The sequence below is a fragment of the Palaemon carinicauda genome, chromosome 15, assembly GCF_036898095.1.
Source record: "Palaemon carinicauda isolate YSFRI2023 chromosome 15, ASM3689809v2, whole genome shotgun sequence".
Taxonomy (NCBI): Eukaryota; Metazoa; Arthropoda; class Malacostraca; order Decapoda; family Palaemonidae; genus Palaemon; species Palaemon carinicauda.
Window position 1 is genome coordinate 28,237,324 of NC_090739.1, and position 16,308 is coordinate 28,253,631.

At 37.7% G+C, this 16,308-nt stretch overlaps 1 protein-coding gene across 1 annotated transcript in view; it reads right to left on the reverse strand.

Annotated features, from left to right (window-relative positions):
- LOC137653914 (uncharacterized) overlaps positions 1–16,308 on the reverse strand; it is an 89,913-nt gene that overhangs the window by 20,671 nt on the left and 52,934 nt on the right. The window contains exon 5 of the mRNA XM_068387542.1: positions 533–1,003. Coding sequence (XP_068243643.1) covers positions 533–1,003 — 471 coding nt within the window. The remainder of the gene's footprint in view (positions 1–532; positions 1,004–16,308) is intronic.

Below are 16,308 nucleotides of genomic sequence, written 5' to 3' on the forward strand. Positions count from 1 at the left end.
ATGTCAACGGATTGAAGGGGTTAACATCCAAACAGAGAAGGAGTATTAAAACGAGCAAGACTTCTGTGCGACAGAGCCAGAGTCACTCCGGGAAGGCCACCAGCCAATGGGTTGTCCAGCTTCCAAGGGGGGAAGATCGTAAAAGAAGGTTTTCACGCCCTCGAGAACCTGCTGCACTACGCTGTCACACAAGCAGCAAATTTCACTGTAATGAAAAGAAAGCTTAAATATACCGTACATAAAAACATTACATGAAAGTTTTCACATATAAAAACATAAGTGAAAACAATTCAAATGGCCAGTTGAGTTTAGGGCGGAGAGAGAGACGTCTCTCTCACCGAGACGAAAGCAAACATTGGATGCTCAGCCCAGATGTGAGAGTGGGCACCCTTCCCGCTAACTAGTGGGTTGGGTGATTATCCTTCTCTAAAAGTCTTATGGCTCATCTTTCAGCTTCGCCAAAAGTAATATCCCAATAAACAGCAAAGGTCTGTATAGAGTGATGGAACAAAAGAGAATTATGAAAACTCACCAAAGGCACGTAGGTTTCCTGCTTGAAAATCTTCCATCAGCTGAAGAAGACCTTGCTCTATCTGCCGAACATCAGCCACATCTGTGAGGAAGGTGTGATGCTGGGTTGGTCGATCCATTTGGCGTGAATCTATGCCCTCCCTGATTCTAGGCCCTGACCGTATTCCTGCTCTACCCAGCCACCCTTTTGGACCTGTACTCAATCGACTACTAAAAGAAGACATCGCAACCCCTTGGCCAGAAAACAGGCTACCTTTACCTACTGGATGTGATGCTGCACCTCTGGCCAAAGGGTTTATGGAGTCTTTCTCACTCAATTTTCTTGCCCTTGCAGTATGAGACCCTGATGAGGGTTTAGAGCCTCTAACAGAGTCTGGCTTTTTAAAGCTTGATTTTGAAGAAGGGAGGCCTTTACCACCAATGTTGAGGACAAGACCGGCAGACCGAGATTTTTCTGACAGTCTGGGAGCATCTACTTATTGTGAAGTGTAGACAATGGTGCAGGGTAGGCGCAGGAAATACAGTTACATGCAGGGCAAAGTGGGTAAACGATGAGTCAGTAAAAGCAATAAGAGACAAATAATCAAAACAAAGCTTAAGCATACATCTTTTGTGGCTTGGCAAAAGTGTACCTAGTTAGAAATTAGCACAGCTCTTAACAACTGTTATGTGTGATGTGTACAGGTGAAGATTGTTTTAGCATTATGTACCCAATGTTAGGAAATAAATAAATCAAAATATACAATTGACTTGCCAAAAGTTTTGCCTTAATCATTTTAGTAATAATACATAATCTTATTATATATTCATGATGGAAAAGACAAGTAACTAGATCTCTTAAAGGTAACCAAAGTTCCTAATAATCAATATAAGATAAGGCATAAATTGTATATAGGACAGGTAATACCTTATGAATAAACCAAATCATTAAATCAATACTAAGAATGCACTAGTATTATAAAAATGTTTACTGTACCTTTGTTTCTTGGAATGAGCAGGATTATGTAGGGTACATAAAAGACAAATTATTTCCTAGTAAAACTTAAGTATCATAATTTAAATCAACATCCAGTTCATTATCAAGCTTGATATTACAAGCTAATCTGCAGCATTCACAAGTGATAAGTATCTGATCATGTTAACCTATTACTGTGAGTAAATTACATTTGCTTTCAAGAGGTACAAATATAATCTTAGAAAGGTGCAAGGTTAGATATAAAATCCCTGTAAAATAAAATAAAAATCAGCTGAAGTTTAGTAGTGTATGCATATTTACTTATCTACATTAATGTTGCTGCATAAATAGTCAATACAGGTCACCATACAATGTTTTAAAAGGTTTATTAGTGTTAGCTGATTAATTTCTAAACAAAAGTGAAGGTTTTATTAAATTCCAAGTTTAATAGGTTAATCAAAACCAGCTTCTAGATTTCTGGTACATTCTTTCCTTCCAATAATACCCAATAAATTCATAAACTTTTTAGGATGTTACTGTCATATGGGAATCAAATATACTCTAACACTGTTCATTTTATGAGTAAATGACTGCTATCCAAGGCCCATCTCCTATCATAAATTAATAGTATTACGCATTATTAATAGTAATTTGTCTATACAAATCTGAGTCCTCTAATAGGAGTATGACCAGCAAAGCTGGAACAGCCATTAAACTTTTAACGAAGAAAACATGGTTACTTGTCAGTTGGTGAGTAGGGCCCTACTTACCCCACAGGTGGAGCAACCCTCACTTTGACCTTTAACTTAGGACTTGCGGGTTGGTTGAGGTGGGCAGTGTACTGTATCTTGAAGGATTCAGGTTTGTATAGTTAGAAAAATTACCAATTACAGTTAGAGATTTGTGATTTATTCTTACACATAATACAACACATCGTCCTTTAATAGGAGACTTATCCTTAAAAGGGAGGGAGTTCGATTAATCAAGACTGACTCATTAACTAACCCAGGAGATATCACTGTACTTTGGTCCTGTAGAGGAGCAAAAATCATGACTTCTACCAACCTCCTACTATTTGAGCATGATGCCGCAGGTGTTAGGTTAGGTCTCTACTCAAGAAATGGTTAGCAGTCGGTCACCAAATAATCTACATCCAACAGAATACGGTGTCTGAATGGATGGACATTAACGACAATTACAAAGAAAAGTTACTCATTTACTTTGTGTACCTACATCTGGCATCCAGTTTATCTCATAAGGGATCAACTGCTGCACCCCAAGAAATGGGAAGAAGAAAGGTAAAGTACCATAACAGGATCTCCAGAGGTGGCTTCTCTGATGAAGATTTCGTCGTTCAGCCACCACGAGAAAATGGGGGGTTGGAGACTGCTGATCAATGATACTTCAGACCTCATTATAGTAATTGTTGGTGGAGACATCCATGAGGCACGAGTTTGTCCAACGACAAAAAATATCCAAGAAAATGTTACCACTGCTGAGCAGGAACCTATTGGATAAGCAGGAACCTATTGGATGAGCAGGAACCTATTGGATGAGCAGGAACCTATTGGATGAGCAGGAACCTGTTGGATGATCAGAAACATGCGATACCTCCCGAGTCTATCAACAGGAACACCTAATGGAAAGACTCTTACTGCTGCCATCTCTATCAACATTATCAGGTACCCCATCCTTCTCTTGGGGATGAGACTTACCGTAGACTTTTCCCAACTGATCACAATCCCAAGATTGTGGCTAAAGGAAATCTCTTCCAGAAGCAACTGCCTCCTTGAGGATGACAGGATCAGCCAATCGTCAAGATACCTCAGATGACAAGTCCCATTTGAGTAGGCCTAAGCTATGACAAGAGTGAACATTAGGGGAGCGGTAGACAGTCAGAAGAACCTGGCTTTGAATTAGACACAGCTCCCTCAAGGATAAAGCAGAGGTACTTTCTGTCTAACCGATGGATCAGTAGTTGAAAATACGGACGATCCCCTTAAGCAGCTTGAGTGAAGGGAATCCTTTGGAGCGGCGATCTGATTACTTATTCTTTATTATAAAGAGTCTCCCCTACAAGAATTGCCCACAGTAACTTAAGGGTGGGTCGCTACCGTAGGGGAGAGGTGTTAAACAATGGGCATCATCCCACCCTTGAAAGGCTCTGTGGAATATTCTCCATATTCACTGAACTCCCTGAAGCAGGCAAGGATTTTACGAATGTGGAATCATTCTCGGGATTCACCATCTTCGCCGGCAAAAGAGCAGTCAAGTGCAGAAGGTTTGACAACCTCCTGAGACTCCTCTCCCTCATGAGGGGGAGGGGGCCTCACAGTGAACCACAGTAAGTTTGTCCTTCCCTTTGGAGTACTCCCACACCCTTCTGAGCACGGAACCTTGATGCTCTGCACTAAACAGCCAGAGGAAGTATCTGACGAGTGCCTGTCCATGTAGGAGGAAAGGCTCTGGTGAGAATCTCGCTGATGTAAAGAAGTCTCTCAATGCTCCAAGGAGCGCTAAGAGCGATCTCAAGGTATCAAATGATCCTGAACCTTGTCACAACGGTGAGTAGGAAGATCATGCCAGGAGGCACAATCTCTATGCTCTGGATGATCACTAGAGAGAGAACTGTCCCACACCACAGAGAACCCTTGTGACTACATCATGGTGCGTTGAATGATCTCGGTGGCTTGTAGGCTTTAGGCACATAGAAAGATGGTGTGAAGTCTGTTGGCGACAAGGAGGCACGAGTGACCGAGGAATGGAATCCATCGAGAAGCTAAAGACGAAGTGGGCACGTGGAGACAGAGATCGTGAAAGCCTGGAACAAGATGATCAAGTGCAAGGACCGTTTGCCTATGAAGACCAGGAGCACAGAGATATGTTACCTGTAGACCTTGTATGTAGAGATGATCAATTGCATGGAGATTGTGCGTGGTGATCAAGCAAGTGGTGATCGAGCGAGTGGTGATAGAGCGAGTGATCGTGTGAGTGGTGACTACTCACGCTTGTGGAGAAAGTGGATGACGATAGGAATCCCGATTTATAATTTTCTCACACATATGTAAAGAAGATTCGTTGCTCGGGAAAGCAAGAAGAAAAATTGGAAGTCTCTCCATCTCTTGCAAATCTCTTTGGGGCAGCTTTCCTGGTCAGTCTCATTGAAGCATCTTGAGAATGTACCAAGACAGAAGAGGGTCGAGAGTGGTGCCCCACATCTGGGCCTACAGTGCTTGTGCGTTGTCTTGCACGATGCTTTGCACTGTTAGCATAAGTACGTCAACACCTTCCCAGGGATCAGGTTTTGGGAAAAGCTCTGATCTTTCCATGAAACCATGCATAGCAATCAGTCAAAGTCTCAAGAGATTCGGTCTATTTAGTTGTCCTGAGTTTTAGTGACCTCTATTCCTTCCTCTTCGAGGCAGCAAGTGTCACATCCAAAGGGTAATCATCAGAAGGTTCAGCAACAAGTGAGGTGACAGGGGAAGGTGAGCATGTGCACTTTGGTTCCCTCTCAGTATGCTTCAAAGACCTCAAAGATTTCCTAATCTCTCTGCCACTGGCAAAGAAGGAGGCTCCTCCACTGTAGCAGGCAAGGATATCTCGAGTGGTACTGCATCACATCTCTTCTCTGCAGGCGGTACAGATGAAAATGCAGTCTCAGCAAGGTAAGAATTTTGGGTCCTAACACCTAAAGAAACTTCACTGATGGGACACCATCAATACATAAGGAAGGACTAAATTTATCTCACGGTCCTAGCGAGAGTCACTGTCAGTAAGCAAAGAGATGGAAGTACTTTGAGAGAGAGGCAGGAGGGTATTACCTTCAATGAGATAAAGCGATACTTCCGTCTCACTCAAAGCATTTTCTGAGCCCAACGCCAGGTCTCCTTTCCCCTTATGAACTCCTCTAGAGGATCCAGACCCGGAGGAAGTTGAAGAAGACACAGTAGGTTTCGAACCCAAAGCTGGGAAGAAGGAACAAGAGTTTCTTCAGCATCAGCTTGGGTGTTGCCAACTCCAATGTTGATGAATCTCTCTTAGCCTACTTCCCGTATATTTCGGCTTATAAGGCGACCCCCAAAATCTAAGCAAAATTTCTTGATTTTAGCTCATATACTAGGTATAAGACGACCTTTGAAAATTGAAACTCAGAGGGTATTTGTTGTTTTGTTTACCTTGACCTTGAAAATCAAAAACCATGAAATAAAGTACAATATTAGAGTGAAAATCAACAAAAATAACATTGATCCTTTCATCATGCTTACAGCCGAATGTAAGCATGCCTGGGTTGTTATACATCCAAACAACTTGAGCGCTTACTATGCTTTTCAACGAACAAATGCAATCGGTAGTTTGTACAATGAAAAATAAAGATTAGAGGATATTCAAAATGTTGTTAGTTAACAATGGCCAGTTAGCACAATAACAGCATGCTAATGGATGATAATGGTAAAAAATAATGTTAGATTGTTATGGAAGGAGTTGATGAATGGGGAGAAGTCTTATATGAAAGATGGAGCTGCCTCATTGGATGTTCTTTGTGAGTTTGTTGTGAAAGCATGGGCGAATAATAAATTTGAAAGTATAATAAAATCATGTAAAAAATCCGGGATATCTAATGCTATGGATGGTACTGAGGATGATGTCTTCTACAATAGCGAGGACGAAGGCGACGTTGATTCACCGGATTCGGACTGGAATCCATACGACGACGGAATTTGGGACGAATCACCTGATATGTTTGAGAAACTTTTTGATACAGAAAGTGATGAATGTGAGGAGTTTGAAGGCTCTTAATTAAATATATTGATAATATTAGTGTTTGTTATGAGAACAAAAAGGGACTAAAATAGGGTTTGATATTTCTTTAAATTTTACATATTTTATGCAATTATTGTAATTGTTCTAAGTTCTATGTCAAATTTGTATTTTATTGAGAAATAAAGGTTGCCTATGATCCAAAATTATAATTTACCTCCAAAATAATAATAAATGTTTCATGAATAAGTAATTATGTTATCCTATAGGTCATTTTGTAATCACCAGCAAAACCATGAAAACATAAAGCTAATATGAGCGCTTCAAGAAGTTGTTTTGTTTACGTGTGCTGCTCAGCTGATCAGAACACTTACAATTTACGAATGCATTTTACTGTGGAATTATCAGGTAGCTGGTTTTATTAGATTACCGTATATACTCGTGTAACAGCCAATTTTGCGTATTGTGCGACCCCCAAAATTTCACCCATAAAATAGGATTTTATCATATATCTTGTGTATCATGGAAGTTACCTTTTGAAAAACCAAATAACAACAGGCTAAAATTTTTACTCAATTTCTTTACCACATCTTCTACTTCATTGGGTTAGAATATTAAAACATAAGGTTAGTAACGTTATAATCATTTCATAAACTCATACAGCCACAATAACAACCAAACAAAAATCAGTTATTTTGTTATGAACACTCGAATCAGATGGCAGTTGTTTTGCTTGCCTATTGATATCGTACAATAGTAAACAAAGTAGCATAAGACTGACATTTATACCCTTATTCACTATGGAGAAAAGATCAAGAAAATATCCTGCCAAATATAAAGTAAGAAGCTTTAGTAGGCGAGAAAACAAACAATATTCATAGCCATTATTCTGCTTGGAATATTGGAGAGCTGAGTCCGAAACTGGAGGAAACAAATTGGAAATTCAGCGGGAACCTATGAATTTGCAATAATTAAATGTAAAAGCCGAATTTCAAAGATAAAGTTACAAAGTGTCTGAAAACTGAGAATATAGTTTTGTTATAACACGATATAAATTCTTTCGCTTTACAATAAAGTACCACAGAGCTAAAAAAAAACTAAATTATTGTGCATCGGCACCATGAATGAAACTCCGTTTGACTTCTCTATGCTATTTAACTCAACGATAAATAAAACACGAGAGAAGTATTTCAAATAAAACTAATACAATTAGTATGCTTATTGGAAAATGATAGATTAAGTTATAATTATTTCTTTTAGGAAATATGAAATATTCTTCGGTAGATTGCCTTAATCAGCCGATTGGAAAGCGTAGAAGTGTCCATCAACTTTTATACATAAACAATGGAAAAGAATATAACACGCAATGGTTTTATTTATAAATACGATACTAATGTATGAGTGTATTACATGCATTATTATTGGATACAGTAGTACAATATAACATCAGTTTAATCAAAACCCGATTTATTCCAAATATAGATGTATTTTTTACCGCAGTAGCTTAGTCCAAGATTTACAGTGCATGTGATAATTTTATATCTTGTGTATGATGCAACACCCTTGAATTTAGATTCAAAATTAGTCTTCAAAACTCCTATGTTACGCGAGTATATACGGTATTAGTGTAGCATTAAAGAGTGAATTGTTTCAAATGCAAATATTACATCAATAGTTACCGCAACGAGGCAGTTATAAGCTTAGGCTATGCTATGGTATCTAGTTACCGGTACCAATACAACACAGGATTAAAGGTTCAAAGTTTGTTACTGTTAGATAAGACAACTCCCATTTTGGGGATTTTTTTGGTTTAAATATGCAGAAATATACGATAATTCTTCGTGAACTCCGCCTACTGAAGAGGAGGCCACTTCCTACATATGTCAGAGGGGAAAGACTGAGCAGTCATGCACCCTACAAAAACCACAGATTTAATGGGAATAAATGTCTGGCTTGCACATATATCAGCCACACTTAAGGCTAGGCTTGCCAGTACCGAGTAGCATATCTGTCCATGGAGTCATAATCAGAAACAGGCAGCACAAAAAAACACAAAAACTCAGTAAAGAAAAAAGAAAAAGCATTAACAAACAGCAACAATGATGCAGGGAAGTATGCCAGTACAGCCCTGCGGCCAAAGAAAAAGTGATGGTTGCTCCACCTGCCAGGTGAGTGGGGAAGCCTACCTGCCACCTGACAGGCAATTATGTTCACCTCGTTAAAATTTTGATAGCTGTTCCAGCTTTGCTCAAATTATACTCCTATCAAAGGATGATTTATGTGTAGAACAAATAACCCCTGTTCTGAGAAAGGATATTTGTGAATAACTTCAAGAAGTTTTGTGGATATTTCAGTTTTGGACAAAGACTACATCAATTAGTAACGCAGCTATGATATGGGATAAATAATTCACTTACGCTTTTTTGTCCTTGTTTACCAGAAAACCTAAGTGCCTACATGCCAGTGAGTTTTGCCAACTTCATGGTTTAGGTTATATAGGTATAGCATCATGGAAAACGAAAATCCCTAACATCGGGGTGTACCAGCTACAATGTGTATTCAATGCACACTGTAGACAGTAATAAAGGTTCTTCGCAGTGTTTTCAAGCCCACCTACCTTGCTTCCTTCACTACACTTCTCATTTATTTAGTCTCTTACTTAATTGTTTGCTTCTTTTGCCATTACCTGGCTCTAGTTTTCAACTATCATAATACAGGAAATTTTTAGGGGGAAGACTCATTAGTCTAGAAAAGTGACTAAGTTGCCTAGTTAAACTAATCTATAATAATAATAATAATAATAATAATAATAATAATAATAATAATAATAGTCGTAACAATAATAATGCTCCTAAATAAAAGTAGAAAATGAGGCACTACAAACCTAAATAAGTAAGACAACCAAGTAGAAAGACATCAAAGGGAACATATGAGGAGCAAAAGCCATAAAGGTATAAAACTGGGGGCAAAAGAAAGGTACAAAGAACATTTAGTGCTGCATCTACAATGTACTTAGTGGAACAATAATGGTAGCAGTCAGTTACCCAACTTCAAAGTGCAAGGCCAAAGCTTATTAAACTCTTGGTTTTTTCTTTAGAAATATTTTATAAAAAATTCATACATTAAGTGGTACTTTGTCATCTAACTGAAATATATTGCTATGAAAAGTTTTTAAATTCTTAGGTTTTGTCTATAATAGACCAGGTAGTTCTCCCTAAGGTAATCAACATTCTGGATTGAAGCCCCTCACATTACTCAAAAAACTGTTTTGAAGAAATACGGACACTATTTTGATTAAGAAATATCTCTAATTAAAACGCAATATTTTATTGCCAAAGATACAAAGAAATACAGTACAGTCATACCTCTCTTCACGAAAGAATCTGCTTACAAAATTTTCACGCTACAAAACGAGATGCGAAGATTTTTCTGACTAACATTGTAAAAAAATCTTTCATGATAAGAAAAGACATTTGCCAGCCAGGCCAAAATTAAATAGTCACCCATTAAAATTTTTTGAAGAAAATGGGTTGTTTTCACAATACAAAATGTATTGTAACAGTAACTGTACAATACTATAGTACATATGGTACTGTATATTATGTGTATGTACTGTAGAGTATTTTACTGTATGTATTTTATTATTTTCCATTTATTATTGCATTATGTTCTAATAACTACTTAATTTACGGGTATTAACAATCAGTTTAGGAATACTGAATGGTTCAAATGTAATTGGCTGTACAGTATCATTGGGGTTAAACTGTAGCTTTATCATAAAATTTAATGTGGTGTTTTGTAGGGTTTGAAACAAATTAGGCGATTTACATGTAAAATGAGACTCGTAACAACATTTTCACTAGACGAAAGCCACTTCAGAGCGAATTAATTTCGTGTTGTGAGGCATTACTAAAAAACGGTTTTAGCCTTATTAATGCACATGCACTGTCCCATAAAGCTTCTTGAACTGCAGGTGCAAATAAGTTATTTATAAATGTTACAATGACTCTCTTTTAGTATTCCATTTCTTGTAATCTTTGACGATTTTTTTTTTTTCCGCAAAACATCAGAATTCTATCATATCCCCATAATGTCTGATCTAAATTTTAAATGACATATCACAGTTAGGCTATGGTGTACAGTATTACCCAAAGAAGATATGCTATGATTCACATACCTCAAAATGACTGATATCTGCTTAAAAAATGTATTGAAGGATCTATCTATCTACCTACCAAGGTGCTCTCCCCAATTTTTGGGAGGTAGCCGACATAAAAAAACAAAACAAAAGGGACTTTTCTTCTCTTCGCTCCTCCCAGCCTGATGAGGGATTCAGCCAAGCTTGGTTGGTACTACTAGGGTGCTACAGCCCATCCTCCCCTGTTATCCACCACAAATGAAGCTTCATATGCTAAATCCACTACTACCGCTACCTCAGCGGTCACCAAGGAGATCGGAGGAAGCAGCAGGGCCTATCGGAGATGTATCATAATTGCTTGCCATTCATTCCTATTTATAGCAAGCTCTTTTGCCTTTCACATCTATCTTCCTATCACCTAGAGCTTTCTTCACTCCATTCATCCATCCAAGCCTTGGCCGTACTCTTTGAAGAATAACTAATATTAAAAAAAATAAAAATTTTGCTACCACCACATTGATAGTGAGTTACAAGTTAAAACTAACTATAAAATTCTAGCTAATGAATAATAATATGATTTCTTAATTCATGACTACATAAAGTAAATGCTGACAAGTGAAACTATATGAGTCCCAAATTTTTACAGTTTTCAAAGCATACCAAGTACAACATTCTAACCCCCTATTTGTATAGTAAAGAATAAATAGTGTATCTAAAAGTCTTAAGTATTACACGAGTATAGTGTACTGTATCAGGTAAACTATCACAAGATTTAAACTAAAATCTATTATTTCCATAGTTATCCCTAAATAGAACAAGCTAAAAGTGGAGGTGCAAATGAGACAACCTCTAAATAAAACAAAGAAAATGATGGCCAGGACAGGGCCAGATAGGCCAGCCCAGGAAAGAAGGTAAAGAATGCTTCAGAACTGAGTGTACTTGACCACCGAAGGTAAGTGTCTCATTAAAAGTGGGAAGGGTGGGGGAGTTGTCATCAGATGTAGTTCTATTCAGAGATAAGTATGGATACAGATATAAGAATCTGTTTATTTCCATGAATGTTACCTCTGAATAGCTCGAGCTGAATGTTACAAGATTTTACTTTAAAAACCATGTTTATTTCCACAAATCTTACCTCTCAATAAAAGTAAGCTGAATAACACAGCTTGAAACCAAACCTACCACTCCCTAAGTCATTGTCTTTATCTTACTGATGTCAATACCTTTTACACACAATATATAGAAAATATAAATGAAGATCTTAACATAAGTCCAACTACCTCTCTCTCATTTCAAATCATTAACCCAAAAATCCCTGAGCATTAGCTGTTATTTGATAGAGGAAATCAAACAAATATTTTTGTACCTTGACATATGTTAACTCAATGGATTCATTAGAAGTTGTGACTCAAAGACAAATTCATTATTGAGCATTAAGTTCATAGTCAGATACAAAGTAAACCAACTAAATAGTTTTGGACCTTGAAATATGTAACTGAATGGACTCGCTATAAGTCGCGATACGACAAATTTAACTTTAAATTTGGGATTTCTATATAGATAAGTTATAATGAAAATAAATAAAAAATAATTGATACAATTATTTCAATATGTCCCATGCTGAAATTATTCAACAAAGACAGAATACATTTTCAAATTTGCATAAGGCTCTCTTCAAATAATGATCCTCAAATAAAAGGCTAGTTTTCCATGAACTATCACGAGAACTTATAAGATGAATTCTTAAAAAAACTGAACACAGTGGTTTATCACTTTCATATAAGCTTTACCCTTGTAAACAAGAAAGGAAGATTTGCCCAATGAGGTGTGAGAATAGCCGATCAGCTCCTTTAATCAAAAGGACATTTCAATTTTTCAACCTATTGAATTTACTTTTATGTCAATGTTAGCTTTAAAATGAAGTGGTCTTACCCTAACATTATATTGGTTTTATATTGAGAAGAACAACACCCACGTTCTTAGATACCGGTAATGATTGCAACTTGATAAAACATTTTGCTGAAGCTAACATTATTACATACAAACAGAGTTTTGACAGTCAGCTACTACACATCAATTTGTGTCAAGAGGCTCATAGGGTGGATTTCTTAAGAAGCATACATCCAAAACCATATACAGTAATTAGATTATTTGTTGGTACTTTAATTCTCAAATATCTTAAATACCTTTGTTATAAAATTTTTGGTTGATAAGCCCAATCCATATGTTTCAACTGGCTGTAATAGTAGAAATTTATATGCTACCTATCCAATCACTATACATTTAGCCTTCTAAACAAGAACATTTGAGTTAATGGCAATCATTAATAATCCCAAAGGATAGATATGAAATGTTAGGATAGATAAATAATACGTATTGGCAGTTTAGAGTACTAGAAAAAAAGTTCATGTCCTAGCATAAAGCAAGATAACATAAAGATAATTAGCTTTCCCCACCATAATCCGAAGGCTACCAAAGATTACGTGATATTGCCATAAAGTGAGGTCATCAACACAAAGAGATCGTCACTGCTGGATAAGCACAACCTTTTACTGAAGGTAAAATAATGCTCTAACATAAAATGACAGAATATGGTGACAAAACAGGGAACTAAAATAATTACATTCGTAATAACCGCTAAGTATGTACTGTATACAACTGTGTTTGGATTTATCGGATTGATTTCAACCCCTCTGTTTGATCAAGAGTCCCAAATTTTTACTCTAATTAGGTCAATTTAAGATATTGCGACATCTTTACACCTCCAAAAGTTTTTGTTATCACGAAACAAACACAAAGGGCAACGAAGGACAGAGGGCATTCAAAGCCTTGGCAGCAAAGGGACGAACACCCAAATCAGAGTAAACCTTCATTTAGATTACTGAATATTTAAAGCAATATCTTAAGAGAAGGGCCAGCCATAGACATATACTATATCTAAATAGCGTAGAACGGAAAAAAAACATAGAAATATATTTTTGTTGATGTCTCAGCACAACATCTCTCAAATTAAATATCTAAAAGCACAGGATAAAAACTGTTGTCATAGTGGTAATGAACACCTTAAACCTGTAGTGTTCTTTACCTTCTTTCTTAAGGTGGCCTACCTGGCCCTGACCTGGTCGTCACTCTCTTTTGGGCAGCTAAGGAGTGTTTTTGCAACTGATTTAAAGGAGGGACTGTATGATAGTGGGGTGGAGGGAAAATTTTCTTTGCTTTATCTATAGGTCATTTAAGATGGCACTTATACTGAATAATTTGTTCTATTCAGAGGTAAGATTGATGGAAATAATGTTGGCTTTATGCTGAAACGGAAGCATTCAGTGCACAACTGTTCTTGTTATAAGATCAGATTGTAAGTAACTAAAAATAGAAACAAGATTTCTTATTACAGATATTGCAGCAAGTGGAAATACTTTTAAAATGAAAATAAGTGTTCTACTTAAGAATATGCATTAGTGCCAAACGAAAAAAAAGGGAAAGACTATGATAAAATATTTTCTTCAACCATGCAATCTTAACTTATTATACATGCAAAACACACTCAGTATCATGCATTTGAATGAGTTGAGGGATCTGTTAACTGAACTACATAATGTGACACCTACAAACTAATATCACTGCTATAAGTTTTTGAAAAATCAACTGCTAACAATTTATATCAACTGATCATTCATGTGAGCTAATTTTACTAGTAGCTATATTATACCCCGTAAAAAGATTTGTGGTCATTATGTACACCAACATTTCTTTGAAGACCATGGATAGAATTTGTGTGAAAAAAAACCCATTAACAATTACAAAACAGCATACTATATTATATTAAAAAATTAAACAGATTTGAAAAGCAATTTGTATTTTTCCTACCAATACAAACCTCAGTCCTTTAAAACAGGGAAGTTTCAACAGTGCTAGAACAGCCATTGAATCAGTAACAAGTTAGTTAATAATGACATGAGACATGAGGGGGAAGCCCAACCCACTTCCATCACAGAATAAACACTTTAGTTTTCAGGCCTAAGACTGAGGAGTGATGAGCTGGGAAATTTAATCTAAAAGACTAAGTTTTTATAACTTGTTAGAGTACAAACATGAAAAGCTAGAAGAGCCATCATTCTATCTCTCCATGAAACTTATGCTGTACGCATTAATTTATACAGGATACATATCAAATCCCGAGAGGGAGATGCTATTGGGGATAAGAAGTAGTTTGTGACATTCGCATACGAGATGTCAAGTGCCAATCAAGTAATAATGCAGTGCCCTGACTGATACTAGGCTATTTCGTGTCAACACATAGAGGGAGAGAATCGAGAATGTTGTGAAAGGGTGTTCAAAACAGGTTGTAACTGTGTCTTCATCACACATTTTGTGAGAAACAAAGTTTGACATGGTGCAAAACCTGAACCACTATTCCTTTCTTGCCAATGCAGAAAAGAGTGTCTTAAGGGAAAGATCACTGTAATGTCATCCTCAGGTTAGCAGTAGGCACACGCATCTGCGTCTAGAGGATGAGAACCATTTATTCCAGGACTATATCACAGGTTATGCAAGACTGCCTGAAGATTCCTTTGAGCATGGACGAATCCCCCAAGGAGGAGGGATACACACAATACCAAGGAACCTCTTCTTCAATTCTCTTGCCAGAGTAGAGCAGAGAGATAGCATAGAGGGAAAGCCCCAATGATGCCTTCCCTAGGTTAGCAGGAGGCACTTGCACCCATTCATTACAGATTAAGAACCATCCCACCCCAGGAATTGAGTCTCAGGATGGACAAGAGTGCTCAAAGCTCCCTTTGAATATTGAATGTTTCCCTAAGGAGGAGTATCCAAATTCTTCTGAGGAGCTTCTTTAGTAAAGGCATACAGTACCAAGTGCTGAAAAGGGTCTGGCTGAAGAGATTTGTTCTCTATAACTCCAAAGTAGAAAATTTCTCTCTCAGGACCTACCTGATTGCTAGCGGAATGGTACACCAATTGACTTAGGCCAACCCAAGTTTCCTACAGATGTGACAAAAGAGGTAGATGAACACATTCCACTTTACCTGGACAATGCAGGTCCTCATCAACTGTAGGGACGTTACCTGCTGCCGGCATGATAGATGTATCTGTCATACTGACCTCACGGTCCAGTTGATCGTGTACTGTACTGGGGAATCAATCAACGGGTAAGCTCAATCTCTTCCTACCAGAGGAGGAGGGTGGCTTTAAGGGCAGCATATACCCTACCCTTACCTGACTTATGGAGCTGATGATTGATGTGTAGGACTGCTCATCTGTAACTGGCACCACAGCAGTAGCTGTCACACCAGGTTCATGTTCTGCTTTCCAAACCTGAAGGAATTGATCAGTAGATAAGCTCCGTTACTCCCTTCTGGCAGAGGATGGTAGCTCTTTAGGGGCAAAAACACTCCTCCTATTCACAGAAGAAATGGGGAAGGTGTATGAAACTTATTGCCTTCGCTTGGCACCTGCATCTGATCCAAGAAGATAGCTGTCTTATCAGGAGGAATTAGTTGAGGAATGAGAACTGATACACCCTTCAGATGAGGAAGAACAACTCCCTAGGGGCCAAGCTATTTTTCCTATGCCACAACAGGAATGATGAAAGTATGATTAATGCTCACACTCACCTGGCCTATTGGTTCACCTGACAAAACCCTTACGCAACAATCACAGAGTGAGATCTGTCACTCCCTCCTAAAGGAAAAAAGCGTATGCCCAAAATTCCAAAGAACTTCATGCAAGAGGCCTCCTGCACAGCTAGGTCTACAACTGCTGCTTCTTCCTTCTGAGAAGTATTCTGAAGGAGGAATTGGTAAAGAAAGAAGAAGAGAGAGCAAACTCTCTCTTCTCCCCGTGCCAATAGTTTCCTTGCTATCTTGAGTGGTTCAGCATTTCTCACTGATCAGGAACAGGTGTG